The following is a 27,273-nucleotide window of genomic DNA, read 5'->3' as shown; positions in this document are numbered from 1 at the left end:
AAAAGTATCTGTTATTACTTCAGTTCTTAGGTCGATATATTGTAGATGACTATCCAGTGTTTATGTTGTGAACATATTTTAGCATCCAACAGGTGGTCATAGTCTTCATCTCAGAGCTTCATTTCATTTATGCAAATAAATCACAGCCTTCTTATTTTGTGTTTTACACACATTATGATTTGCCTACTACAATTTTAATGATGGGGGTAAAATGGTGTTGCCATGGAATCAAAGACAGACATACATGTGCATCATGCATTTTTTTAATGAGGAAAGTTTTTTTTGTTTGCTTGCCTCATTAAAGAGATGCACACACACACACGTGGATAAGTAATAATACCCAGGTGCACACTTTTAGGGTCCACATAGTATGGGTGCAAAATTTTAGATTTTTAAGCCAGTTCACACACATAAACACATGCCCTTTTATTATTATAGATGCAGAATTAAGTGCTCTTGCTAGATTATTTTGAAAGAAATCCTATTAAATATATGTAATTTCTATAATGCTAGTTTATATGGTTTAAGAAAACTTAGATGTTAAAATATTTTAAAAGTCTACTAACTTGAAGTACTAATAATTTACTTCAAGCAAGAGAAACTTGTGTACTTTAAAATTTGAACAAAATGAAAGAAATACAGAAATAGTACAGTGTGCAAGACTTCTTTTTTAAAAGAATTGTATAATGTAGAAAAATGGTTTCATTCATCTAAATTTTTTTTAAATAAATATACACGTACTTTTAGAGGTGTTGCAAGATTAACATCTTTATTTCTGATAGACAATCACTGTTGGTCACATACCTGAACCTTTCTTGCTCACCAATAGCCTTGAAGCCCCTACCTAAACTTGCAAGTTTTCATGTAATATTGCTGCATACAAATGAGTCTGTAAAAGCTTTACACCGAAATAAGTACAACACAGTCTTTTAGTACACCTGACTCCATCTACATAAATAAGTAAAATGATGTACTGGAAATGTGGAGAAAGGGTAAACATCTATCTGAAGTGGTGAAGGGACCAGTGCAAAATTTTATTTAGACAAAACATCTTTAGATGCTTCCTGAAGAGGGCTCATGGAATGTGACATACCATATCCTAAAAAAGTATAAAGGCACACTCATGGGAGATCTCATCTTATCTGTACCAGGGTACACTCTTCACTTAGTAAGAGAAGGGAGTGTAACAATTATAGGTGGAAGATACAAGCACAATCCAACACCTCTAACAGTACCATTAATGTAATAGGGCTAGCACATGTCAGACTGTATGTAGTGGAATAACTCCTGCCTCAAATCAGGCATCACCAAGAATTTGGCTACCAAGCCACGAAAAGAGGAGGATCCATACCATATGCACCTCAAGCCCAGTAAGACAGAATGAAAATGTAACATCTAAACTGCAAATGAGTGAAAGGACTTATGATGGCTGGTCCTGTACTAATCCAACATCAGACCATCTGCAAACCCAAGATTTGGAAGTCATAGCAGGATGGGAGAAAGCCAGCCAAAGGTATGAATTGTACTCTATATAGAAAAAAAAATCATGACAGTACTCTCTACTAAGTGTAATTGGTCACACAGAAGAGAGCCTCCATGGTTCCCCACCTGAATAGCTAGGAACTGGTAAGTAACAAAGTTTCCCATACTCCTCTGGAAGAAAACTGTGGGTGAAAGCGCATCACTGTAAGACAGTGCAATGGGTAACTCCATTAGCAACTTCAGTCTTGATCAGGCCTTGTTTAAGGCACCAAGAGGGTACATCAAGTGGTCTTGTAGAACACCTCATTAGATGAGTCAGTGCTCTACAATGTTTAGATTTTGTTTAAGTATACCCTGAAAGGCAACATTGCCACTGAGTGATGGCCTGTGAAAACAAGGTGAAAAATAAGAAAACTTACCCAGATGGAGATGATATAATGTATGTAGAATAACTGTTGGAGGCATCCCATAACCTGATAAAGAAGAAATGGCAAAATGATACAGACAGTGTATGACAAATGTGTGATATATTTTCCACAAGCTAGTCCAAGTGATCTCTTCCAAGGAACAACAAAAGTGAGCAGCCAAAGAGTAAGCAAAGTGATAAATCTGATGAGAGGATAATACTTGGAAACTGATTTGCATCCCAATCCATGAAGAATATGTGAAATGGATGAGCTAAAGCCATTCAGGGACAGTAAGGGCAATGAAGATCATGAGTGAATGAAGAATTCCATGAAATGAAGAGATGAAATCAGGAACACTGAAAACTAGAAATGCAGGCCAAATAACAACAGACTACATAAACAAGGCAGAGTAGATGATCAGAGCTCATTTAGAATAAAGATGAGAAATGGTATGAATGCACTATTACCTTTCTGCATGGAAGGCATTTTAGGGTGAAAAGCATGATCAAGATAGAGAAGGATATAGGATCATTAAAACAGTGAGAAGAATGTACAACATGCATGTCAGAATGTTGAAAACCAGAAGTGAAAAGGAATATAAAAGAGGAAATGGGTTTTATGAGAAAAACAGTACAAGAAATAGAAAGCCAAAGGTTCAAAACAGTAAGTTCATGGAAAATGACATGGAAGAGCATAGTAAAGACAGGGAAGGAAAAAAAAAACCCCAATAGAAACAGGAAAACCAGATAGTAGAAGAAAGAACTGCCTGGTAATCAGCAACAGCCCAGACCGATGAGTCCTGTTCGAAAAGCCAAATGACGAACTCAGACAGATGGAGAATGGAAGAATGAGAAGGGAATGGAAACAGTGTAGTTACCTATGGAAAAATATACATCACTTCTATTGATACACAAGGAGAAAAGAAGGGCAACAAAACTGGAAAGAATGGAAGCTATACATGAAGAGGATCTTTAGTGTTTTACAAGGGACCACATAAATCTCACATATGAAGCCAGAATGATGATACAGCTGGATGGAAGAGGAAAGCATGAAACTGAAAAAAAAAAAAGAAAAGAAAGAGAAGACCTGTTATTCAGGATGTACAATTTGTTCTGTTAAGCCAGCAGAAGAGAAAAGGTGGATAAAGGAGGACAAGGGATACTGAAAGAGGTTCTACTGATTATGCAAAATTACACTGCAAAAGGTGCATGTGAACATATTCAAAGGGAATAAAAATATCCATGGAACATCTAGTTACAAATAAGTCTCCTATGTAGGAAAAAAAGGAGAGGATAAAATTGGAAATCAAATTCTCCATAACTTACAAACAAAGCAGAGAAGGCTGAGCTCTTCTGAGATAGGAACTGAAGAGCACACAAAGTGAACTAGGTATCATGTGGGTGTGAGATAAAACATCTTCAACTTAACTGACCAACCCTCAGGTTGTAGGAGTCCTGTTGGGATGAAGTTAAAAGAAGTTAGTCATCCATATACTGGTGAAACTGCAATCCCATGCCAGGAATGTGATGAAAGAAGGTATGCTTTACTAGATAAAAGACACATGGGGCTAAACCCAGGCTAAAAAAGTATGTGTGGAACTGATAAAACAGACCTCAGTGAACAAATAAAAGATAATAGTCTGGATGATGGGGAGATAAGAATGTGAAGTTACACATAGAAGACGTCCACTTTGGTTATCCAAAGCTCCAGAACAAAATATCACTGAAAGATGAGAAAACACTCCATGGTAAACTGAGGATGGTTGAGTACCTTATTGAGATGTGAAAGATGTGTTACAGGATGTCAATCCTCTGATTTTTTGGGAATGACAAGCAAACAAGAATAAAATCTTAGAGAAGGATGAAAAACTCTCTCAATAGAGTCCTTGTCCTATAGGTCTGTCATTGCCACTGAGAAGTTCTGGTGAGATACAGGATCCCTTGAAAGAATGGAAGCATGAGATAAGGGAGGAATAGAGGAAAAAACAAAGGGTAAGTCCCTCTGATAAAAAATTGTAACACCAAATAGTCAACCCCAGATGAAAACCATAGATCCACCAGCCAAGCTAAATGTGCTCCTATCATTCCTCAGCCTAGAGAATGGTCACTGATGAGATTGTCAGCACTGTAATCTAGACATGGAGGAAGAACAGACATGAGAAGAGGAATGAGAAAGGATGCAGAAGGATAGAAAACTGTAATAGAAAAAGAAACCTGGGAGAATGTTGGCACATGGCCTCAACCCACAAGTCTAGTGAATCAGGTACTCCAACAAAAACAACTTGGTGGAGGAAAGGAAACAGGACAAAGGTCCCTGGGATAAGTGTGATGCAAATGTATCTTATCAAAAAGGGCAAATTCCAATTACATAAAAATCAAGTCCAAAGTAGAGATGATAAATGAACAAGCATCTGCCAAAAACTCCTCAGCAGAATTGAGGATTGCCTGGGAATGAAGGTGAATGAAGAAAGGATAACACAACAAGGGCAGTGGGTGAAATTTAAGCTTGAGAAAGTCTACAAAAAAAGAGAGAATCTAAATCTCAAGCATGAAGAAGAAACTCCAATGTTCGAGTCTTCAAGAAAGTGAATTTAGCCCAAAGATAAGTCAAGGCTTATGTGTCACTAGGCAAGTATGATGAGGCATGCTGACACTAGAGTGAAGCTGTGATAACAAATTTTAATATGTACTTGAATATCTGGAAAGGGAGGAAAAACATAAAAGTCAGAAACACAGGACAGTTGAAGACTCAATGGAGATGAATCATACAAAACAGGTAAATATACCTGAGAAACTAGGTCCAGAGAAAAAGGAAAGCATACAGTTCAGCATGAACACAGAAACCACACAGGAGATTCTATGTGCAACCACTGAACAATAAAAAACCATAGCAGAGCCCACAGAGTCACCTAATTTCAAACCATCTGTATAAATGGGAATTGAAGGATGGTCCAAAAAATAATCAGCAAATAACAGACGGTTCTTCCAATTGGGAGTGTCTGCTTTTCTCAGATGACTCAAAGTAAGGCCACACTTGGGGATGGTAATAAGCTATGGTGGGATGGGCTGAACAGTGGATACAGCAATGTCATCCAAGGACAGAACCAGTTCATCCAACTGCACCTGACTATGAAGGCCAAAAGGAACAATGGTAGATTGTCTGTTCAGAAAAATGATGGCCCACTGAGGAAGGAAAACACAACTCCAGGTGGAATGCTGTGGTAAATAGTAAAGAAATTTGCAAATGGCAGAGGTGTAGAGGAGATTCATGAGACTCTGTGTACAAACTCTGAACTGGGGAAGTGCAGAAAGTCCCTGATGATGAACATGTTGCAGCATCTTCAAGGCTGAGATCTTGGCAGAGCCATAGACCAGAGACCCATGGTCCAGTTGTGAATGAATGATAGCATGATATATCTTGAGCACAGAACATTGATCTGCTCCCTAAACAAATGAAGAGAGGCCAGAAGGATGTTCAGTGCTCTTGTACAGTTGACTCAAAGATGGACCTGAGGAAATGCTTGAACCTGGAACCAAAAGAAGTGGATCCAGGGATCTGCTAGAAGGAATGGTAGGGACAGAGATGGGTGTTGACATTGATTCATCAACTTTCTTAACCATGGAGGGCAAAAGACTTTTCATATGGTTTGAGAATGAATTTTTCAGAGGCACAGACAGATCCATCTCCACTCCCACTGTAGCAGTGGAACAAAGTGCAGCAGCATACATATGAGATAGAATGGTGAGCAGTAACTTTCAAGCCTCGGGGTAAGAGATGTTGTGAACCATTTTCAAACACTGTACCTCTTTTTCTTCCACCCATCAAGGGCATAAACGAAATTAAGATGGGTGAGAGCCACTACAGTTAACACAATGAGGGTCTATTTCACACTCATAGGCATTCTGGTCCTTGCCACTGCAATGAGCACACATCGAGGAACCATGACATGATATCCTTGAGTGACAGAATAACTGACACTGGAAACATCTGAGAGGAGAGGGTTTGGAATATATGACCATACCTTGAAATTTAGATAACCTGCCTTGACAGTGACAGGTGAACATGGTGATGTAAATATCAAAATTAGTGCACTGGTTGGCATCATAATTCTGTCTTTGTGAGTGGAGATATGCCTCACTGCAGAAACACCTTGGGTGGAGAAACCAGCAAGGATCTTTGACTCAAGAATGTTCTTCAAGTCCCTCTCAGCAATAACTCCTCGTGATGAATTCAAAGTAGCATGGCTAGTAGCCTCAATAGATATATCTCCAGTGGCCTTTAAATGCAAGAGAAGTTCACTGTGTTTAAGAGTGAATGTTTTCACCAACATGTCACCAGAATGAAGCTTTTTGACTGACATAGGAGAGCCAGCAAGCCCCCCTAGTCCCTTCTGAATAAAAAATGGAGACATTTGCCCTAAAGATTTGTCTGAAAAATGAAGGTAGTATCAGTAAATGAGGTTGAAGATTGCTGCTCAGAATCTTCAAGACATGGTTGTTTACCCGCAGTTTGTTTTTTCACTACTTTATTTTGATTTTTGTTTGAGTGATCCATAATAAAGAAAAAATATTTCAGTGTCCACTCACCTCACCATGAGAATGCACTACAATGCCAAACAAGGACATTGCAGCAATGCCAGAGTTTTGTGATCACGATACCTAAACATCAACATCAGACACAATGTTCATAACACCTGTTGAGAATGTCCAACACTGGTACTTGGTTAACTCTAGTCCAAGTGGACCAGCCGAATAACCCTGGGGAGAAGCTACCCCAAGGCCACTCATCTACTAGAATTCAAGGCCAAGTTGGTGTGCTATGGTTGGACCCCTGAACCACCAGGATTCTCTCCTCCCCTTCACAGGCCATTACCCACAACAAACACATGGGTGGATGTTTAGATCCCAGAGAAGGTAAACTGAAAGAACAGAACCTTCTTTGGGAGTTCCCCTCACCACATATAAGAATTCAAACTGAGGGGAATGAAAGACTTCATTTCCTGCCACAGAATAGCCATCACTTCCTAAATTGAGTAATGTCTTGTCTGATATCAGACAGAGTGAAAATTACCATCTCTTGTAAATCTATAAGGTGGAAATAAAAGGCCATTAAATTTACTGGTGGAGATATTTTGAAAATTAAAATAGAAAACTAATCTTTACACAACACTGGGTGTTTTCTTATAGATACTTCCACAACAAATGCAAATATTGAAAAAGTTTAAAAGTAATATAAAAATAAAAACATACATACAAGTGCCAAATTGAGATTTAATGATTAAAGAATCAGAAGACAGGGAGTCAGCTGTGCTAGGAGGCTGTTTTACACTCCTTTCAGTGGACAACTGTCACATGTTCAGTTGCATGCAACAACACAGTGATATCACATGGAAATATGAGTTTAGGTAGGAGATTGATGGATAATGGTGAGCAAAAGAATTATGTATATATAGCACAGCACTGAACTAGAAAAGATGTATGTGAGAAGAGGTCATGTATTAGATAGAAATGTCTCAAATGAATTTTTTTATTATATAAGCTTGCTCTTCAGTAATTGGCAGCACATTTTACTTAACAGCAAATTTATCAAGTCCAGTATGTTTTTTAAGAATACATTTAAAAATTGATAATAATAATACAGTGATTCTCTATTTATTTCCTTACATGTAGGGTAGAGAATGCTTTGTAACTTCTTTGTTAATTATTAAGTGCCATAAAGTAAAAGAACACTACATTAATCAAAAGTGGAATTCAAAGAATAATCAATACTGGTGAAATGCAAAATATATTTACAGTAATAAATGACTAAATAAACTAGTTATGTTATACATAAAAGACACACAGTTAAACTGTGTACACAAGAAAAAGATACAGCATCTAAAGCCAGAAAGTGGAACTTCTCTTTTCTTTTCTCCTCTCTGTGAATAAAGGATAAAAAATAATTATAAACACTTAATTTTACTCAGCATAAAAATTTAATCAAGTAAATCAGAAAATCAAATAAAACTTTTCTAAAAAAAACTATACATGAAGTTGAAATGTCAAACGTTATGAAATATCCCGACACTAAAATTTACTCACTAAACACATATCAGCCTCATCAAAATAAAGTAAAACTAAACAAAATGTATTAACCATTTAGGATTACCATAAGGTTATATTATATATAAAAAACAGTTATAAGAATTTCCAAGGCTACAGTGTATTTATACTTATTAACTAGACATAATCATAAGGTCTCCATACATTACTATAAAGTTATATCATAAACAAGACACAGTTATGAGACCTTCAAGCAAAACCATAAGGTTTTATCCATAACTAGACATTGTCACAAGACTTTCAAGCATTTCTAAAAGTTTGTATCATTAACCCTTTTAGTAAGTGAGTTGTCAATAAGCAATCTGAGTTTTCTTTAGGTTGCTGAGGCCACTTTCAAGTAAGTTATTATCTTGTTTTTAATTGGGTATGATTCAGTCAAGTGTGACTATAATTGGTTGATTATCTCATATGTTGCGTGCTTTAGAGTAATTGTAGTCATCAATCATAGAGGGTGTAGCATCAACATCTGGCATTAGGAATAAAAGAAAAAGGCCCATTTCAAGCTCTTCTCATATGAATTACTTGCTAGATGACTTTAGTGATGAAGAAGAATTGCTATCTGACAGTGACAGCAATCATGAAAATGTAAATAGCAAAAGCTCAAGTGATAATGATAGCTATGACACAAGTTATCTTAGCAATACCAGAGCAGAACACCTGTTTTGGGGTAAATCACGGTAACTTTTTGTTAATAATTACAACTTTGATAATACAAATGGAAATTGTATTATCGTAGAATGAAATTATGGACAGTTTATGGATCAAAGAATCTGGTGAAAAATATAAATATTTTATAGCATTTTTTTGATAATGAACTTATGACAACAATCACTGAAGAAACAAATGAATATATTACATGGAAAGCAATGGTGCAGTGTCACAGTTGATGAATTATGTACATTTTTAGTGATAGTACTGTTGATGCCTCATGCAAAAACAAACACTCTATAAATGAGTATCCATCAAAAGATCCAGTGAAAGGTACTAAACGTTTTGGTAAATATATGTCACATATATGTTTATCCAATTATTCTGGTTCATTCACTTTGCAGACAATGAACTACCAAATCAAAATGATAGGCTGTGTAAAATTTTCAAAGTTTATCTACACTTGTTATGAACAAATCTTTAATGCTGTTCAAAGGTAGGCTATCCTAAAAAAATTAAGGATTTGGCATAAAATTATTCATTTTATGTGACTGAGACTGGAATTATATTGGATATAATAATATATACTGGGTCGGACACTAAAGGGCCTATGTATGACCCATCTGGATTCTCTGGGACTGTTGTAAAGAAAATTGTACACCATATGAAGACAAGGCCCATCTTCTTTATAAAGGGAACTTTTTTATACAAGCCCTAAATTATCATGTTATTTACACATAAAAAACTGGATGTTATGGAACACTGAAAAAAAAACCCAAGTTTTGAAAAAAATTGTGTGATGAAAGTGAAAAAAAGAAATGTGGAAATCTATTAGCACTCAGATTGCATGACAAATGTGATATGTAACATGCCCGCTACTTTTCATTGTGGAAATATGGAAAACAGTGACAAAATTAATTATAAAATTAATGAACCAGCAAGGAAATTTGATGTTCTATTTTTCTGTGACTGGGCAACATCCATACAAACACACTGCATAGTTAAAAAAATACAGCTATAAGATTTAAAAGCTTTACTGTACAGTTGTGTGAGACTAATAACAAACAGTCATGATGCTTTCAAGCATTCCTATAGTGTTGTATCATTAATAGAATTTAGTCATGACATACTAAAGTATTACTATATGGTTATTACATTCACAACACACATTCAGGAGTAGAGTTGGGCAACAAACTAGATTAATCTATTATTTATTACATTGATTAATGTCATGTAAAATAATTGATTGACTTAAATTACAAATAAGTCAATCAACCAGTCTTTTCAGTTATTATTGTTTCTTGATTATTCAAGTTATCCAGTAATCAAGATGACAATTATATTGATTGTGTCAAAAATAATAAACTAATTGAAATCAGTGTTATTGTAATTGATTATCACAACCAACCAGTGATCAAAAATATTGCCATTATGATTTTTATTATTACTTTCAATTGACATAGATTTGTTCAGCTTCAATGAGCAAATGTCATAGCTTATAAAAATAATCAACTAATCAAACTTCCAACTACTCAAGTGAATGAAATATTATAATCATTTCAGTTTGTGGTTAAACAAAGTTACACAAGGAACTATCCATGTTTTGTCCATCACAGAGTGCTATAATTCAATTTTCTACATTATAAGTTATTTTTCCTTAGCCATCATGTAACTGAATTATTACTTGAATTTAATGACTTGGTGAGCCCAACAACTAATAAATTAACTAGATAATTCAATTAATCACCATATCTAGTCTTTATTCTTTAAAGTATAACTATAAGGTTATCTTTAACAAGACAGTTATGAATAGAAATAGTGCAGGGGTGGCCAAACTGTGGCTCATGAGCCACATGCAGCTCTTTGACATATAATGTGCAGCTCGCAGAAATATGTTGGCTGAGCTTCTTTTTGCATTACAGTTAATATAAAAGGTAAAGAAAATAATTTCAAGCCTTCTAATTATTTACCAGGTATAAACTGAGATTAAAAAAGTAAGTTCATGGTGAGTAAATGTATTTAAGAATTTAAATCCTAATTTTAATGCTAGATTTGAGTGAGGGATTTAAGAAATTTTGGATTAACAAGGATTACAGAGGAATTGTGCTGGAATATCAGTAATTGTACAAGCCGGTCCTGACAATGTTAGTTTTAGTGGGCATGGCTTATGATTATGTGATTGTGACATGTGCGGCTATGTTGCAGGCAGTAAATTAGCAGTGTTAGTTTGATACTGGGTGCTGTAGAGTTTGGTTGTATTGCACTTGTTGGAGCTTATTGTTTCTTTTCACTTTAATTTTGAGAAGTGTCTGTAAAATTTTGTGAAGGAAGATGGCATCATCAAATTCTAAGAAGCAAAAGTATGGAGATGAAAATAATCTCAATATAGTTAAAACAATAATCAGCCAAGATTTTGAAAATATTTGATATATACATATGCACTTTGGGATTATTGAAACTAATACAAATTAACAGTTTAAAAACTACATACATGAATAAATATTATTAGGTACATGTATTTCTTATTATTTATATAAAATTTATGTAAAAAAGTGCATGTAGGGATAAAAATGTGTGTGTAATATTTGTTCATGTCATGCAGCTCTCAAACATATGAAGTTTATTGTATGGGGCTGTTACATTAAGCAAGGTTGGCCACCCCTGAAATAGTGGATTAGCTCAATCAATTACATTTGTCAGCATCATTTACAATTAGTCAGACTAAATTACCCTTAAATATTAAAATCTATTAATATTTCAAAAATAGTCATCCAGTATTTCTGATTACTACTTATTTCAATTATCAAAATTATTATTGATTCATTTCACAAAAATAATTAACTAATTAAAATTATTGTTCCTGATAATTTACATTTTTGATTATTCAAACTATCGAGTAATATTGAAATACTGCTATTATGATTTTTTTTTCAATTAAATAAAGTTTGTTCAACTTAACCCTCTAAATACAGACAGATCAACATTCACATAATGACTGTTTTAGAAACTTACATTCAAAATTCAATTAAAATATGTCAATAAGCTTTTCACCAAAGGATAATTTATAATTCAGGTGTTTGTATACTTCAAGTTTTAATTTTTTAACCCTATCACTACTGGTCGTGGGTCAAAGTCCATGTTATTGTGCTTCTTGACTCGCATTCAAAATTTCATTGAACTACTAATTTATTAATTATATCAATAATTTTGGTATCAAACTGTAGATTATAATTCAACTTTTAGTATTATAGATTATTCAATTTCTTAACTTAAGTGAATATTAAAAAAAACCTTACATATAAATTTGTGTGTGCTATGTGGTACATTGTAGCACTGGTTCAAATTAGATAGTTGTGATGTTGAAATATGAAGTCTATAGTGTTGTATGAATTAGTAACTCAAATTATGAATATTGAAAAGCTAGAATATAAAATAAGAACATCCTATCTTTTATACTAGCCGAGATATTACTCATACTGAATCAAACACAGTGAACCTACTCACTGCTTTCCATTTTTAGAAATGGATCCTTATATACACTTACTTGTATATACATATATATGACATATGAATAACTAATCAAAAACTCAGAGTCCCTTTTATGGCTTTATCAGCCATTTTCCTGTGTTAAGACACCATCTCATTCTATTGAAACAAGATTTCAAGAAGGTAGGTTGTGTCTTTTAGTCTGCTTGGAAATTTATATTATTTTAGATTGAAATACAACTTAGTTACTAAACTTCATAAATTATAAAGAAATTCTATGGTATCAATGTAGTAATTTATGACTTGAGTTATTCAAATGCAGTCATAAAACCTTAAATAATTTTCATTTCACATTCTCCATGTGCAAAATGTTTTAAGGCTTAGCAAGCTATGAGAAGCAGAAACCAAATAAAGGTCATAATAAGTGATAATTATTTGTTCTACTTTTTCAGTTACTGTTTTATGTTTTAATTAAAATAAATTTAAGAACTTGTTTGTACATAGTAATAATCCATATGCATATATATTGTATAATGATTGAAATATGACAATATTTCACATAATACTAGTCCACTAAGACACAGCCAAAAAAGACAGGTCACTTTGTAAAGACTAATGGTCAGTTTTATACATAATATATATAGGGTATGGTAACATGAGTGCACATGAACCATATCATTGCAACTTCTATATTGCTACTAATGTCAGCTGTGCATGATTGGGAAGTCAGTATAATAATAAATAAATAAATATATATAAATGTATAATGTTATAATCTGTAGTATTCTAAAACAAAAAAACAACAACAACATAACTTACATTTATTTCCTAGTTTTTTATGGTAGAGAAAATAACACAAAATATAGTTTTACTTAAAACTAACATTTGATTTGTATTTGGGGGTTTTACAGATTACACAAATAATATATGAGATGTTTTGGGATGAAGAATAGCTTTTAATCATGACATGAAAATCACTTCACACTTGGATTAGTAACAAACCAGACTTGATAGTTTTATAAATAAAATCTTTAGCAAAAAAAAAACCTCACTAAAAAATCTGAATCTTTGTGTACAAGCCATGGAATAATTACCAAATGTCTACCAAAATTTGTGAAGATACACATACAGCATTAGAAGTTATGTGTACAAACAGGTTTACAAGCTCATGTATTTTATACCAAACCTGTTTCAAAAGGGTTAAGTGAAAAAAAGTAAATCTAAAAAAATTATTAATTTGTGACTTTCAAATTGATGTTACCAAGAAATGCTGTGACTAATTATTTATAGATATTTGTTCTTTACAAGGGCTTTAGATTCTTCAACCAAATAGAAACATGATACAGATAACAATAATTTAAAAAATAAAACTGCTACCTATCTTTATGCTTTATTAATATATAATTATATAGGTTCAACTCATGTTCACATAACCTCCATTCTTTTTAAGAATATTTCTCTTTCTAATAATGTTATTGGGTGCATTTTTAACCAGTAGAAAATGTGAATTCTAAATTTCATAAATTAAACAATTGCCCATTTTCTTTTAGCAAGAGGTAAAATGTGTAGATAACTACTATTTATTGACCACCAACTGTTAAAATTAACTCACATTTGTCAAAAACCATTTAAAGCTTAGGCCCAGATAGTGGGTGTCTCATGAATAGTTGACATGTGAAGTGTTGGAATGGATCATAATAAGACAGCGTGACAATCATGAACAAAGGTTATAGTAATCCTGAAAAGCTGCAGAGGTCTATAGAATGTTTATAACTACCAAACCCTAGAAGGAATGGAAGTGTGAAGAACTGATTCTCCAGATGGAAAGAAAAAAAAGTAAATGTTGATGTAAGAATGCAAGTCAGTTTGAGAAAGGTGGAATACTCTGGTTCATGCTGAAGTGATCAAGCCAGAATGGTAGAGAGAGAAATAATGAAGATGTGCACAAGAGCAGATAAAGGATCATAGAGGATGTACCACAGATCCTCCATAACCCAGTGAAGGGAAAACATGAACAAAAAGAAGCTAGAATCTCCCAAGAAGAGATGAGGAACACTAAAGGAGTAGTCCCTCTGAACTTCTGAGGTCTGGTAGCCCACTGACATACCTATACTCCATGAGACAGTAAAACAAAGAATAAATAAGCAAAGATTGTATGCAAGCAGCCCTAGCTCAAGATATCAAGGAATGAAGAACACTCACAAAGATTGGTGCAGTGAAAATAGGGACACAACTTAGATCATATGAGAAAGAAGAACACTTGAAAGAAGAGTATCCAGACTGAGGATATCAAAAGAACAGAGAGATCAAGTCAACATAGAAACAGTACAAAAATTAGGAATCAAATAAATAAGAAGGGGTGTCCCCATCAAAATTATCATGGATTTAACAAAGAATCACATTCAAAAAGTGAATAGTAGAGATGGAGCAAAGTAAAAATAAGATGAGACAGAGTAGATTACAGAAAAGAAAGCAACAAAGAATGAGGAGTAGGAACACCCCATGGAGATAGAAATGGCAAAAGAGATTGGGGTTCAAAAAATATAAAAGGGTCTATAGCAAATACTGACAGATGAGGAAGACAGTGATCAACATAAGAGTGGGACTGTGGGAGGCCTATCATCATGATATAAAGGTGAAAGAGATAGAAAGTCACATAATTGAGTTATGAACATAGGAAACAAAAAAGGAGGAGGTAATTGTTTCTCAACAAGGAGAAAAGAACCAAAAGCATAGGCTGGAGTTAGAAAAGCTGGTTAAAACTGTTCACAAGTAAATCAAGCTACACAGAAGGCAATGAAACATATGAGAGACCTGAACTGGAGAAGCAGGTAGAAAGGAACCAACAACCTTCTTGATGATGATAAACACACTTGAAATAATATATCTCAGAACAGCTGGTATGGGTATTAACACTTTTATTGATAAGGAGAGAACAACATTTCGACCTTCCTACGTCACTTTAAGGTTAAGATGATACATTTGAACCAACAATCTGATGCACCGTATCAGTAAAATCATGTTTGAGAAACATCAGTAGCAAACACGTTATTATACCATGGTTCCTCACAGCTATATAAGAATTAAGTAACTGCATATTTCCACAATATTTAAAGTACCCTGCTACAGAATGAAATTAAAGATCTGTCACTCATCAAGTATTAGCTGTAAATGAGCTAAATGGATAACTATGGAACAACAGCTCCTTGAAGAGTTATGGTGCTTCTACTCACCATTAACACAATCGGAGAAAATTCCTGATGGAGAATGTCCAAGTTTCAGACCCCCTTTTCTTTTCTTTTTTTTAATTATCATTATATGCATATATATACATACACATACTTATTTTGTTTCTAGCATACTTTGATTAAAATACCACAAAGAAGAAATGTGATGACTAGAGGAAATGAAGTTACAATCAAGCAGAAAGAATAAAAGTGTAACAAAGAAAAAAGTAACATTGCATTCAATAAAGAAATGCAGTTAATTCATCCATCCACCACATGACACCAGGTTTTAGTGTCTTACATTAAACATTTTATTAAACTAATTTCTGTTTATATTACACCAATTAAAATAGCATAAAATCTTAGCTAATAATTCATATTTTAATGGTATACAAGCTCTTAATTCTACAAGGCAATATTTTTAAAAATCTAGAAGAAACTGCAAGTTCCCTGTGTGATTTACAACTTATAAGCACATTGAAAGTAGTTAGTCAAGCTGCAATGGGAAATAAAACAATAAAATTTAATTATAAATAGATGTATGCTGTTAGGAACTAAGGACTAATTAGGATAAATTAATGTGGCTTCCTACTACAATATGAATACATTAAATGTGAAAAATAAGTGTTTAGCACTAGGTACACCTCAAGAAAACAATGACTAAGCTTTTCTTCTATCTCATGCTACACATCTGTAAATTGGTAGAGGTTTCTTCAGGCTATAACTGAATATTGTGAAATCTCTTCTTTTCATTGGTTGTAAGCATGTAATTCAATTTTAAGTTGCCACCTGCCAACACAGCTTTGACTTTGCAAATGGGTGTAGCTGACCTTAGGCTTAGAAATATTAGAATGTAAAACCACCATCAAGAAATTCTTGAAAATTTTCCAGATACTAATGAAAGAAAGTTGGAACTTTATTAAGACCTTCTACATTGACAGTCTTTGTTCTATTCTTACAGTATCATGTATAACAGCTCATAAAATTTAGACTTGTAACCATAATTGGATCACGTAACAACAAAAACCTGCAGTTTTAATTGCTGTTTTAAATGTTTCAAAATAAAGCAATAAAACTTTAAGCTATAATGTACTTGGTAATAATAATTTCATTAAAACACATTCATACGAAAATGGTTTAATAAAATTTTGAATGTAACTCAACAACATGCACAGAAGGGGTTTAAAAGAATTGGTGTCAGTGATACCTGTGGTTATGGGGTTTAAGACAAGTTACAATTACACAACCACTTAAAGACAGTAATGACCTTTAAAAGATAAAGAACATCAAAACCCATGATAAACCTGAATGTGAAATTAGCTTCAGTTTTATAGTCTGAGGTCAGTAAACACTATGACTAAATATCAGCTATTCTTAAAATAATAGTTTAAGGAACCAGTACAATGTCTCAACAAACATGGCTTACAATAGCTCTATTCATGCATCATTCTTCATCTAATGTTAATAACCTATTATAGCTGAACTAGAATTTTATACATTTTTCTTAGCTACTTTTTTTACCAATTTAACACAGTGACATCATGTTTGACAGTCAATGAGAGTGCATGAGCAACTAAGAAACAGAATCCAACAACAGTTTATAACATTAATCATCTGCTTAAAGTAGAATTGCCATCTGAACAGCTCTAAAATTAAGAAAACTTTTGTTTGTATTCAATAATTTAACATTTTCCTCAGATCAGAGACTATGGTTTAAAAATAATGATGGTCATTAGGCAAAATACAGAAGAAATTATGTTACGTTCCAATCTGAAAAGGAATACTGCACTTTATTACTGAAGTCACAATTTCCCTACACCGAAAATTTCTGATAGATAGTTACCTCCTCTCACAAAATTAGCTATTCTTTTTCAGTGCTGCTGCCCCCCGCTAGTACAGCGGTATGTCTTCGGATTTACAACGCTAAAATCAGGGGTTCAATTCCCCTCGATGGGCTGAGCAGATAGCCCGATGTGGCTTTGCTATAAGAAAAATACAAATTCAGTGCTGCTCTCCATATGTGAACTTTTTCTATATGCATGCCACAAGCCTTTTGATTCCCCCTATTGGAATTAAAAGACTCCAATATGTCTCTCATGCAAATTATCATGCACCACTTCTCCATCAATATGAGCATGAAACGTCATGTAATACATGTGACTCCTTTTAAACACTTCTACTGAATTATCACTTGGAAGTTTGAAAGAAGATGTAAGCACTGAAGTTAAGAGGGGAGGAAATAACAGTTCCACAAAATGAAGTCTTAAAGGATAAGGCTAGGCCTGACTAAAACAAGTGTCAAAAAAGAATCCTAAATGGATATTGAGTAGGTCTGAGGAAGGACTTCTCCAGTTTGATTAACCAACTCACTTGAGCAGCCACCCATTAAATGGAGTTGCTAAGCATGGGTGGCTGATTCCAGTTTCAAATGAACCAGAAAAAGCCAGTCATTCATGTAACAGTGAAACCCCAGAACATAAAAATGCAGAAAAAATACTTGGACTACTTGATAGAAAACACTGGGGGATCACAGAAAGCCCAAATGGTACAGCTTAAAATTGTAAAACCACCCCAAGTTGCATAAACTGAAGATAAGAACCAGACCAAGTTGATATAGTTATACAGCAAGAAGTGTTGGTGGTGTCCATTTCAGTGATCCATAAACCCAGAGAAAATGCCCACTTTAGGGCAAGAAAAGACTATTGTAAACCAGGGCAGGTAAATGAAGTGGTTGAGTCAAGATAAATCTATGATTGGCTTCCAGTCCAGTCTTCTCAGGAACAAAAAAAAGTATGGCATAAAAATGTGTTGAAGGATGGAGAACAAGTTTAATGACCTGTTGAGGTAGCAATTTCCAAACCACTTCTGACAGACACTGGCAGGTCACAAGATCCTGAAGAAAAGGGAAGGAAACAGGGATAAGAGACATGGGAGATTGGAAAGGAAGGGGATCACAAATTAATCTAATAAAAACCTGAAAAACTCATTGATCCTTGATGAAGGAATGCCAGCAATGAAGAAAATCAGGAAGCCAAGCTCCAACCAGACCATAAGCCATTGGGTAGTCACTAGTACTGTTGGTAATGTGAGGTATATCACTGGAAAAAAAAAAAAGATAAGAAGAGGGACCATGAGAAGACACAGGTAAGTGTTGGAAATAGAAAGGGCAGGAAACAGTAATAGGTGACACATGGGGTTCTGACTGAAACAAATGCACAACAATATTAGTAAGGGTAAATTGTTATTGGACTGATACAATCTGTGGCTCCAATGTTTCCAGGAGAGTATAAAAAAAGTACTGTTACAGAAATGGGGCCATATGTTCCAGAAAGTCCAAAAAACATAGAAACCATGTATGCAAAGCCAGAGCCAAAGACAACAAATGAGTTGGTGTGAAGGAAAGGGTTTCCTCAGAAAACCTCTTAGGAATTCTATGGAAAGCCTCAAGGAGGAGGATTAGAGAAGAAGGATACCATAAAAGAGTTGTAAAGGTGAGAATACTTGGTGCCCAAACAGGCAATATGGATCCAAAAAACTGTTGCTCCCAAAAGAGACTGTCAGGACAATGCTATGAAAACATGACCTAATTTGAAGCCTGAGGGGATGAGGCATGCTAATCCTACCCATCACTTAATAGTGAGGCAAGGTGATCAGCATAAACCTGAATATCAAGAAAAGAAAGAAAAACCAAAGTAGGGTGGGAAGATTGATCAAGTAGTAAGTAAGGAAGTGGCTCATAAGAAATAGGAAAAAGGGATGAAAAGCCACATATCTGGGAAACAAAATCCATAAAACTGCATGAAGTCTAAATGGTTCTTCAGGTGATGGTTTGGAAAATACAGCAAAATTAGGAGGTGGAAACAGATGAGAAAGAGCATAAGTCACTGGTGTGACCCCTGGAGTGGTAACATGAACTTCAGAATTCATACCAAAGTCCACCAAACTGAAGTGTGAAAAAAATGAATAAAGTGACTGGAACTGAAAAAAATGTAAAGTGAAGGAACTGCTGGAATGAAAACTAAATAAATTAAAAAAACCACTTCACGAGGAAACTTAAGCAGAACATGAATCATTAAACAAACAAGAATAATGTCTAACTATAAGGTCTGTGAAACAAGAAGTGATAGTTGTGTAAAGAAGTATAGAAGGAGTCACATGTATTGTATGAGTAAGTCATGCTCTCACTGATGAAGAAGTGATGCATGCAGATTTTTATGATAGATATACTGGATTCTTTCAATTCCAATATGGAGAAGCAGCCTGTGTATATAAACAGTTTACATATAGAGGGCAACAATAATTGAGAATAGCTAATTTTATAAGCAGAAGTAAGTACTGCAGTTGAACAAGGAACAGTTTCCTGTAATATGTAACAGGTCACAACCTTTTTTCAGAGGATTCTACCAGGACATTGTTAGTTTAATAACATGTCACCTCCAGTTCAAGCATTCCAGTGTTTTAATGTTACAAGCCTTGTGAAAGGTGTGGCATTGTCACTGTCAGATAATTAAGTGAAGAATTTATCAGCAGTCATCTGATGTCACATTACTTAGCATATTTCAAAGTTTGTACACATAAAGGAAAAGAATTAAGGAATTTTCCAAAACTTTTCAAAGCAAACAGGAGGATCTGAACACTATAAATCTAGAACTATACTAAAGTCAGTTTTTATGCTGATATTGAGTCCTCTTCTAATTTCAGATAAATCAATATAGTGAATAGTTAAAACAAAGCTGACCATACAAAGAATATGAACTACATAAATACAAAAATACTATTCAATTAACACTTGCAAATTCCTTTCCATTTTATTTTTATATTTAAATACAAACATACAAATATTTATTAGTACAAGAATATTTTCATTCTGTTTTACAGTAATTAAGCAAGGTCAAAGGAACATAGTTTAAGTCAAGCAAACCAGTATAAATGCCACACTTAAAAAAACAATTACGTTTCACACTGTTAAATCATAAGATACATTTATAACTCTGAGGTGAAATAATTTAACTGTTTTGAAAACTAAAGCTTACCTACTACATTCTTCACTAAAAAAATGCCTTGAAGGTTTCTCAGTAGAACTTGACTTCACCTTATCAGCTAAATCATGTTGTTTGGTCCTACCAGAAAGATAATAACTGTCAGAATTCTTAAAATGGGAGAAAAGAATGTATAGCTTAAATCATTTTACAATTAAAGCTGTTTACATGAAAGTTTACAAAATTATATTTAGTTGATAGAACACAATTTTTGACACTGTTTTGCTAATTACTTCTAGATTAAACAAATTGTGAAAATTCTCTAATACTTTTTATGTTTCTAAAGCAAAATAATAAGTAATCCACATGAATGTATGTATTAAACCTATGTAAATTATCTTTGCTCAGCCTGGAATGCCATTGTTTGGCAAATAAGTAGCACAATAATATTAAATTATAAGTAGTGTAATGTAGTTCTGAAGTTCTCTTAGGTTTGTTTATATTAGAACAGTAAAATCTGTGATTATTACTCATCAGTAATGTAAACCACATTATAAATGCTCTTATCCTTTATTTATTTTCTTTTATGTTTGGACTTGAAATGATTAGCCTTAAATAACACAAAGAAATCTGAAAACTGTCACACATCTTGCCACAATTGGTGTTGCTATTGTCTCAGTTGTTCTTCATGGAAACAAGGATTGCCAATGAACGAGAGAAATATTTAAGTTTGTTTTAGTTATAGTACAATTCTATGATAGTTGTCCTCTAACTGGTCAAAAGTGAAACAAATGTTTATTACTTAAAACATACATGTTAGAAAGACTCATTTGGTAAAATACAGGACTACTCATGGGAATTTGGATTTGACAAATCTGGCAGGACAAAATGACAGACTGGCCAACAAGTCTGCCATGTATTGTTTTCAAGGATACACATATATTGCAAGTATACAATACAAGATAAGATAACACTATGTAACACAAATTTTGTTCCTGGATAGTGTGTTATTTCTTAATTGCTTATGTTGTAAAAGTGCAGAAAATAGCCATTATTCCCTGAAATTAACCTATTTTCTAAAAAAAAATGGCCAAATTTGCACATTTTCATTTACAAAAGGTCTGAATAAAACAACATAAATCAAGATTTACATGTATTTATACTAAAGTTATACAAACATGTTTAGAAGTGAGTAGTTTTTCAAGATTTGTGACTGTAATGTATATCACTTTCACATATCAGCCCCCAAATACAGTCACCCATCATGTTTTCTTTATACACTCCCAGGTCACAAAAGCAAAGTTTGAAAAGAAAAATAGGTCTTTTCCATTTACTTTAGGCATAAGCAATTGGGAAATAACACTTTCTGTCCAGGAACAAGAAAAGGTAAAACTTTTGTTACATAGTGTAATCAAGTAAAAATGCAATGTTGAAAATCTGATGGAAGTCTAAATACTTGTGGTAATCTACTCTTTTTCTTCTATTAATTGGATTCAAACCAAGAGTTCATACATTCTACACCAGTGCTCTTTGAACTTGATTATTGGTTAAACCCATGAACATCCTTCTCCTTTCACAAAGGCTTGTTTTGGAGTCTTAGCTCAGGGTTATGGGGTGAGAGCTTTTATATTGTAATCCAAATTTCTTGCATTTACCATAGGCATGAGGTCAATCCTGAGACCGCACACACACCAGAGAACCAAGGCCTCTCTTTAATAATACTGTTGTATTTATTACATCCAAAAACAATCCATTCAAAAGGCTTATCACCTCATTTGAAAAATAAAATTTCCAAATTTACATGTTAATTCTACCTTGCTATATCTTATATCCATGTCCTATAGTCCTTCCACTCATAACATTACACCCACAAAAAAGATAATGTAAGAATCCTAGCTTTCTCTTTAGAATTTCAAACACTACACATAAGTCCCCTTGAAACCTTATTTTTGCATGAGAAAAAAATAAGATAATGATCTTAACTTGTCCTTAAAAGGCAGCTCCTCTATCCAGGAATTATCCTAGTAACTATGCTTTGAACCCCTTCCAACAACTCAGTATCTTTAAAGTAAGGAACCTAAGATTGAACAAAGTACTCTAAATGAGGCCTAAACAGAGAAAAAAAACAACAACAACAAACAAACCTCCTTTGATTTATACCACTATTCCTGCAAGTGTGACAGAAGATCATACTTGATTTCTCACTGGCAACAACATGTTTCCTGATAGTTTAAGAGACTGGTCAATCAAAACCAAGATATTTTTATTCAATAACTACTGGATTTCCACTAACAGTCATTATATTTTAAACTGAGGCTGAGGTAACCCCATATGCTTTACCTTTTACTTAGCATTATTAAATTCATTCTGATATTTTATTTGTCTAATTTCCCAAATGACTCAAATTGTTTTGTAAAACAATAGCATACTCCTAGCACATATCTGTGCTCTAAACAAACTGTATATATACAAGTAAAAGGAAAGCAAATGTTTAGTATAAACAAAGAAACAAAAAACAGTATTGCATGACAGAAAATACTATAAACATTTTAAATAATTTTGCTAAATGGATTAATGTTTTATAAAGTTAAATTCATAAAACATGGTGTGTTAGCCCTTAAAATATATGATTTGTATGTATGATTTCTTGTAATTCAACACCTTTTCATTTAAATTTTAAGTTTAGTTACAAATGTAACTATTGATTGATTCTGGAATATAAAATCAAAAACATGTGTAGCAATTTTTTTTTATGTTCTCTTACTTTCAAGCTATAAATGCCTGATGATTCCCAAACGTTTACACTCTTCATTAAATAAGAAAACCATTTATAATTTTTTGATGCTTTTCATTTAAAAACTAACAAAATGTCATTTAAAATTTCACAATCAAAGGAAGAGTTTTATATCCACAACACTGGTGGAAGATAACACTTTGAAAGATTTCATCTGTCTTCAAAACTTCTGAGTACCACTATTACTATTGGCATAATGTTTTCATACACATTAAAGCACAAACTTTCTATTTTTTGGGGGGAAGGGGGGATGATGATTACTGAATGTTAATTTTTCTTTGTAAATTTAAACATTACAAATCTCAACAGCAATGCTACTTCTAACCTTTTCCTTTCTACTTCATTGTCAGTTTCAAAGCTGGAATCAAAATCACCTCCATAATATACCTGCAAAAAAAACAAAACAACAATAACCAACAGCATGTGCTTCAAAAGAAACCTCTTTAAACAAACTAACACATCATACTAGCTATGGATAACAATGGGCTATTTTGTTCTCCAAGACTGATTCTCCTTACCCATCTTTGGAAAAAGTAAAATTTAAACACATCTTTACCTTACAAGAAATCATCAATCCCCATCTTAACTCTTAAGTTATTCAATAATTAAGAAGCAATTTATGTCAAAGATCTGCTCATTTCAAATATAAACAAACTTAAATATAGATTTATTTTGAAGCAGTATATTTACTGTTAAGGTATCCAGTTCATAACATACACAAGAAAAAATGTTGAAAGTTATGATATTACTGTCTGGGAACATGTAAGAGTTGTATGTTTTTGAAGATCCTCTATCTGTATGTGAAGGAGGGTGTACACCTTTTATCAAAGTTTATCTTTAAGAATTTTACTCTACTCAAGCTAATGTAAAAATTCCTATGAGTTGCATTAAGCCATGCTATGGCTTACTTATCCCATGAAAACATTGGTAAATCACTGAAATATAAGATACCTTTATCTACCAGGTTACATGTCTGTGTCAAAAGCATTCCCTTTCTGCATGAAAGCATTATTTGGTCTACTAATGTGTGTGTTTTTTTATAGTAAAGCTACAGCAGGCTATCTGCTGAGTCCACCGAGGAAAATTAAACCCCTGATTTTAGCATTGTAAATCCACAGTCTTACTGCTGGACTAGCAGGAGACTTACTAATGTGACCATGTTGTACTGTTCTATCACCTTTGTGAAAGATACTTCAATAACAAAACTGACACTACATCAGGCACAGGAGTTGGCAACAATCAGACCTAAGAGAAATGAGCCTCTTGTCATATGGGACTACTATGCACACCCCAATTGAAAAAAAAATGTTGAAAAAAAAAGGTGCTCACAGAACTTTTTACATTGGTATTCTAAAATTCTTCCTATGAATAACATCAAATATTTACACTTGATACAGAAAAAAAAGGTCAAATAACTAGGTATTAAATGATATAACCACCTCAACTTTCCTAATCTGAAACTACAATTATGATTAAATTTCATGGATTTGTGAAACAAGTAAGGCTTATTTTAAATTTGTTTAAATACAATTATCCCACTTAGGGAAGCTATCAATTAACTTTTCTATTTCACGTATAAATAACAGTTTTTGTGACTTAATCTTTAGGATAGTAGCTTTATGTCATTTAGTAAAATTACTTTTTATTATTAATTTAAGCTTACTTATCTGGGTTCACTGGATAATTAATAAATAGTAATGATCTAGGAAGGATAATATTTCTCCAAAGGTTTTGAAGAATGTTAAGAATTGGATATGCAAGCCATTTGCTACTATGTTTTGCAAGTCCTTTAATTGTATACAAGTGATAGAACACTGGAAGTTGAAAAATTTGAAAAGTGATCTAACATCAAATGTTATATTAAACTATATAGCACTGTATAGCATAGGGCAAATTTAAGTCTATTAGTATTACCAGTAGTACTAACATTAGCATTATGTAAAGCATTTGTATTATTTAGACTGTAAATATTACCAAGTAAAATGTATTTTAAGTGAATAAACTACAAGTCTTTATAAACACTGAATTGTATCTTGAGAACTTTATCTAACATGACATATAAGATAATAAATTTTCAATCATCAATGGTAGACTGTACTACTACAACTAGTATTATACATAGGGATGAAATTTCAACAATGGCTAAGGCACATTCTAATTGCACAATTTAGTCAGTTTCCTATTAAATACACTCATTTCAACTAACTTCAAACCTATTGGAGGCTTTATAAAGATTAAATTGTATACTGAGAAGTTCAACTATCATGACAGATAAACTAATACAAAATGTTGAAACTTACAAAGAAATGCCCATACAAAATTTTTCAGGTCATACACAAAGGGACAACAAAATTAAAGCATTTGGAGAGTGAAGTATTATGGAAGTACCATATTCTAGTTAAACAATCAAAATTATACTTGAATATAGTCTTTCTTCTTGTTTTTCAAATATATGGTGAATTCTTACATAACTATAAAAACAATTTCTTACTTTGTAACAATTCAAGAAAGTAGAGAAGGTAATGCTGCAATTTATTCAGTACTAAATACCTCTGTTCCAATCTCAGGGCTCATATAATTTAACTTACTTGAAATGACTTTAATCTGCACTTGATGCAAAATATGTATTACAATAAAATGCCTTGTTCAAATATGTAATGGTTTATACACACAGAAAGATAAAATATTTAAACTCATTAACAGAAATTTGGAAAAGTTGTTGTAAAAGAAACAAACCAAAAAAATACCAATGAAAATTAAAGCTGAAATAATTGTCCTAACTGATGATCCAAAACCTGACAATAAAGGCATTATAAATGAACTAATGAAAATAGTCACAACAATAATATTGAAGATGATAAAATGGTAAGATCTTGTGCACATTGAAAATACTGAGAATATCAAAATATAAATTATTTTTTTAATACACAACTCATAAATAAGAAATTTATTTAAGAACTACATAAGAAAATATAATATGTCCTTTTTTTGAAAATATTGTCTGATCTTTGAATAACCAATCTAATCATACACTCAGAATTCATTGTACAGTGTGGATTTTCATATAATAAGTATTAGACATCCTAGGAAAATGTGCTTGACATGATGTAATTTAACAAATGAAATATGCCTTCTTTAATGTGATTATGATTATGGCAGAAGAATTATTATACCTGGAATGTAATATTGCAATATTATGTATATTACATATATATGTATATTAGGGTGTGTTAGCGGATAAAGGATAAAAATTAAAATGTCCCAATTTTTTTGCTCAGTTGTGCCACTGCATGAGAAAAGAACATAAACAAAGTTTCATTTCAATCGCGAAGTATTTAGGGGTCGTGCATCCCTCACAAAGTTCACTACTTTCCTTAAATTTACCCTACATTACATTGTTAATGGTAATTAAATTATTTAAAGAAATTATTTAATATTTATTGATTATACAATTAGCAAAAACATAAAAACTTGAAAGAAAAATTTATTTCATTGAAGTTTTATCTTGCCTGCCCCCTTCGCATTATGTTCGCCGATGTTCTTCTGCCACCTGAATCATATACTTAAATTGATCTTCATTCTTGGTGCAGCCCTTTGCCGTAAACTGTTGAATTAAAGCTACTCCTCTTTTAGCTGCGTCATTTGTCACAAAAAGTTTCTTTACTCTGTCCTTTCCTTGTTTGTACTCTTCGGAGGCACTCCACTCTTTCGGTGGTAATGATAAAAATGCGCTACTAATATCCAGATGGTAGAAAATTTTCTTCATTGCCGAGGTAAAAAAATCTGGAAGTTTTCTGGAAACAGCATTGCTTGCAACATCAACTGTTAAATGTGGAGTTGGCCTAGGAGATCCTTTCACGGTATTCATATTTGAGACCATCTTGAGTTTGTCGCTATTCGTTACACCGTCATCAAAGAGCGCAAGCCCAACTGCAACCTCAGATAAATACCATAAATGCCGATTCATTGCCTTTGTACCAACTTCCTTAATCATATGATTTTCATGCAATGCAAGTTCCTTGAGTAGTGTAAGGTCCCTTCGAGCTGCCACGGAAGCATCCTTAGCTGTAAACCATGAGAGCAAGTAATGTTTAGTTATAAAGACACACAAATTGCCAAGTTTGCTGCAGAAATGTGCGTCAAATGAAA

The 27,273-nt window shown here is 33.2% G+C and overlaps 1 protein-coding gene across 1 annotated transcript in view; it reads right to left on the bottom strand.

The window, feature by feature from the left end:
• LOC143240823 (protein FRA10AC1 homolog) overlaps positions 1-27,273 on the bottom strand; it is a 56,787-nt gene that overhangs the window by 18,760 nt on the left and 10,754 nt on the right. Inside the window, exons 2-4 of the mRNA XM_076483969.1 lie at positions 23,450-23,511; positions 20,385-20,471; positions 7,761-7,806 (exon numbers count right to left, since the gene is read on the bottom strand). Coding sequence (XP_076340084.1) covers positions 7,761-7,806; positions 20,385-20,471; positions 23,450-23,511 — 195 coding nt within the window. The remainder of the gene's footprint in view (positions 1-7,760; positions 7,807-20,384; positions 20,472-23,449; positions 23,512-27,273) is intronic.

The sequence above is a fragment of the Tachypleus tridentatus genome, chromosome 13, assembly GCF_004210375.1.
Source record: "Tachypleus tridentatus isolate NWPU-2018 chromosome 13, ASM421037v1, whole genome shotgun sequence".
Lineage (NCBI taxonomy): Eukaryota > Metazoa > Arthropoda > Merostomata > Xiphosura > Limulidae > Tachypleus > Tachypleus tridentatus.
Note: the sequence above shows the minus strand (reverse complement) of the source record. Positions and strands in the feature narration are given on the sequence as shown.